The 3,352-nt window shown below is 48.5% G+C and overlaps 1 protein-coding gene across 1 annotated transcript; it reads left to right on the forward strand.

Moving 5' to 3' along the window:
* The first annotated feature begins 905 nt into the window (after positions 1-905).
* Positions 906-1,961, forward strand: LOC118483769. The gene is made up of 2 exons (XM_035979337.1): positions 906-1,418; positions 1,533-1,961. The coding sequence occupies exons 1-2, from the start codon at positions 974-976 to the stop codon at positions 1,937-1,939; spliced, it is 852 nt and encodes a 283-aa protein (XP_035835230.1). The 5' UTR covers positions 906-973; the 3' UTR covers positions 1,940-1,961.
* Positions 1,962-3,352: the final 1,391 nt, after the last annotated feature.

Consider the following 3,352-nt stretch of genomic DNA (forward strand, 5'->3'; position numbering starts at 1 on the left):
GCATGCCGCATGGGTTTTGGCTTTTTGAAAAAAGTGAGCCAAATGGACGCATGCCGCATGGGTTTTGGCCCTTTTGTGTTTTCTTCTGTTGGAAGTTTGGTGGTTATGGGGAAGTGTTTGGTGTGACCGTCTGACGTTCCTGTCTTTTCGGAGGTGAACAGTTGCTTTTGCAGTGACTTTCTGTCACATCAGCAGACCCTGTCGCCCATGCTTCCCGAAAAACGAGCCGACGTCTTCTCTCTCCTGTGACGTGTCGGTCATCTATTGGGTGCTTTTCCTGTTTCCTGACGGTCCACTATCCATCGCATTAAATGCGATGGGTATAAATAGGGGGCGGTTACCCCTTTCTTCCTTCATTCTTGACTTCTAAGTGTGATTCTCTTCCTGTGTTTCTCTATCCTTCACATTTTCTTGAGTTCTAATCATCTTCTTCTTGACCTTTATCATGGCTGAGAAGAATCCAACTCAAAAGAAGAGGAAACAAAGGGGTAAGGCTCCTCCTGGTCCAGATCAAGCTGTCATCAACTGGAAGGAGGAAGAGTTTCATAACCTCGTTAGGGGGCATAACTTTCGTCCTGAGTGGGGGGCTCGGTACCCTCCTTCTGGATCTACTGCATTGGATGCCCCTCCTGGTTTTATCACGTTGTACGTTGCTTTTTTCCGGGAAGGTAATTTTAGGTTGCCGATTACGAAGTTCACTGCTGCTGTTTTGAGGGGTTATGGGCTCCATATTTCTCAGATAAATGCGATTGGGCTCCCTCGGATTACCCATTTCGAATTTGTCTGTAGGTCTTACCGTGTTGAGCCTACGTTTGAGATGTTCAACGCTTTCTACAGCGTTTCGTATGCCAGCGGGTTTTACTCTTTTCAAGCTAGGATGGGAGTTACTCCGGTGTGTTCGGTGCCGATAAAGGGCATTCATGATTGGAAACAAAAGTTTTTTTACATCCGCCGTGGTGTGATTCCGACGGATATGTCATATAGGCAGGTGGGTCAAGGGGTCCCTAAAGTGGATGTGCTGCCGGATTATGCTGCTCAAGAATGGTATGGGAAGATAACCGCTAAGGCGACTGCTATTTCTCAGTTGGATGAAATGGCCTTAGTTGGTGCTGGAATGAGTATGTTGTGGGTGCCCAAGCATCCGCTGGGTCAACCTGTGTACAGCCATAAGGGCAAATGTATGATTCTCTCCTATCCTGCCGTTTGGTTATCTTCCTTTATTTTTATCATGTATCCTTATTTTTGTTGTTATGTTGCAGTTGGTTATAGTTTGTTGAACGCTTTGGACCTTAAGGCGGCGGGTGCCATGGTTGAGGCCATCCAGGCTGACGGGAACCCAACGTGGTTGGACCAAATACGGGACCGTTTTCTGCATCCTACCGATGCTAGTTTGAGCAGATACGCGAATGAAGTTCTTGGTGAGGATGATTGGGATGACTTTGTCGACTCTGGTCGAGAGGAAGTCATCATCCTTTCTAGTGGAAGTTCTGACCGGGATGTTGAAGATCTAATATCTCATTTCGCGCGTGCAGGTACCGCGCCTGGTGGTGTTGCTGAGCCGGTACATGAATTTGTTGAGGATGATGATGATGCGGAGGCATCTGTTGATCCGTCTGCCCAGTTGAAGACGAGAAAGAAGGCACGGACTGATAGATCTGGAAGGAGGGAAGAGAAGAAGGAGGGTGGAGCTGCTGGATCTTCTCGTAAGCAACCTTCTACTCTTCCTTATCTAGATTATGTGGTAGTGTCTGATACATTGTCTGGCCTAGGCCCTGGGGAGGTGCGTCAGGGGTCGGATCCTGACGATAAGGCCACTTTGACTGAGCATATGAAGAAGAAGGCTCTTGATGATCATAAGCGTCATCTTGATGAACAAGCTGCTGCCCTTCTTGCGGCCAAGAGAGCTAAGCTTCAAAAGGATGCCCCCAGCACCTTCTGAATCTGAAGTTGATTTGGGTGTGTTTAGTGGGGGTCGAGGGAACTTGTTGGAGGAGATATGGGCTGCCTCTGCTCCCCGCCCTGGTAACTTATTTTCATTGTATGTTTCTGGTATCTTTTCTTTGGGTCTTTTCGTTAATTGTTGTTGTATTGCAGTGCTCAAGACAAGCAAGAAACCTCGGCCGGTGGATATTTCTCAGATTACTCCACCTACTTCTCCTCCCTCGAGGACTGTTGGCTTGACCCCTCCACGTGACAGTGTTGGTGTGAATGTGGAGGGTGGTGAAGGGTTTGTTGAAGGTACATTTGAGGGAGGTGATGCTGCTGGAGGTGACGGTGCCGGAGGTGATGTTGCTGGGGGTGATAAGGGTAAAGGTGTTGAAGTGGAGATGGAGTCTAGTGAGACTACTCCGCAACAAACCATTTACACAAAGCGTCCTCCTGGTGGGGGTGGGGCCACATCTGGCACCGTGCGGGACTCGCACTTTGAACGTGTTCCTGATGATTCATGGGGCAATCCAGCTTGTGATGATATGCCTCACGTTCCCCGCTGGAGCCTTACTCAGGGTTCTCGCATGGATGATTTAAAGAATTGTCATGAGTTTTTCTCCTTGTCTCTTCCGCCTGCAGAGAGAATGTTTCAGAAAAACCGCAACCGCTTTGCCCTTATAGATGATCATGTTAGAGCTGGGGTTAACTTTTTTGCCACTTCTCAGGAGATTCGTCGCGAATGGCGATCTATGGGGGAAGAAACTCTGGAGTTTGAAGAGGCTAAGAAGTCGTTTTCTGAAGAGAGAGAGAAATTTAATGCAGAGAAAAAAGGTTTGCAATGGCGGGTTGCTGAGGCGGAGCGGAAGCTCGAAGAGCAGAAGCAGTTGAACGAGCAAAAACAGAAAGATTGGGAATCTGCATGTGCTCGTACGAACTCGGAAATGCAGTCGCAGCATGAAGCTATTGTGCGGCTGTCTGGTGAGAAGACGACCCTTGCAGATGAGGCACATCAGGCGCGGCTTGCTGCGGAGAAGAAAGAAAAGGAGTATGTTGCGCGGATCGACAAGCTGGAGCTTCTTGCGCAGGAGAAGGCTGTGGAATGTGAGGCTGCTCAGCGCCTTCTTGATGAGAAGACGGCTGAGTGTCGTGCGTCTGAGCTGCTTGCTGAGGAAGCCTCAGCTGATAGTAGGTGGTTGCTATCCCGCGGCGTTCCATTGGTAATGTTCTTTGCTTGCCCCGTTGTCTTCTTCCTTTTTATTTTTGCTTTTGTGTGTTCCTTTCTGCAACCTTACTCGCTTTTGTTTTTTTGTGTAGCTTGCTGATCGTATCATGCATTCATCTGAACTTGCCCGCTACATGTTTGAATTGGGTAGGGCAGGTTATAACAGTGGGCGCAAGTTTGGTTATGCGGAAGGTAGATTTG

Source organism: Helianthus annuus, chromosome 11 (genome assembly GCF_002127325.2).
Source record: "Helianthus annuus cultivar XRQ/B chromosome 11, HanXRQr2.0-SUNRISE, whole genome shotgun sequence".
In the NCBI taxonomy this organism is placed as follows: Eukaryota; Viridiplantae; Streptophyta; class Magnoliopsida; order Asterales; family Asteraceae; genus Helianthus; species Helianthus annuus.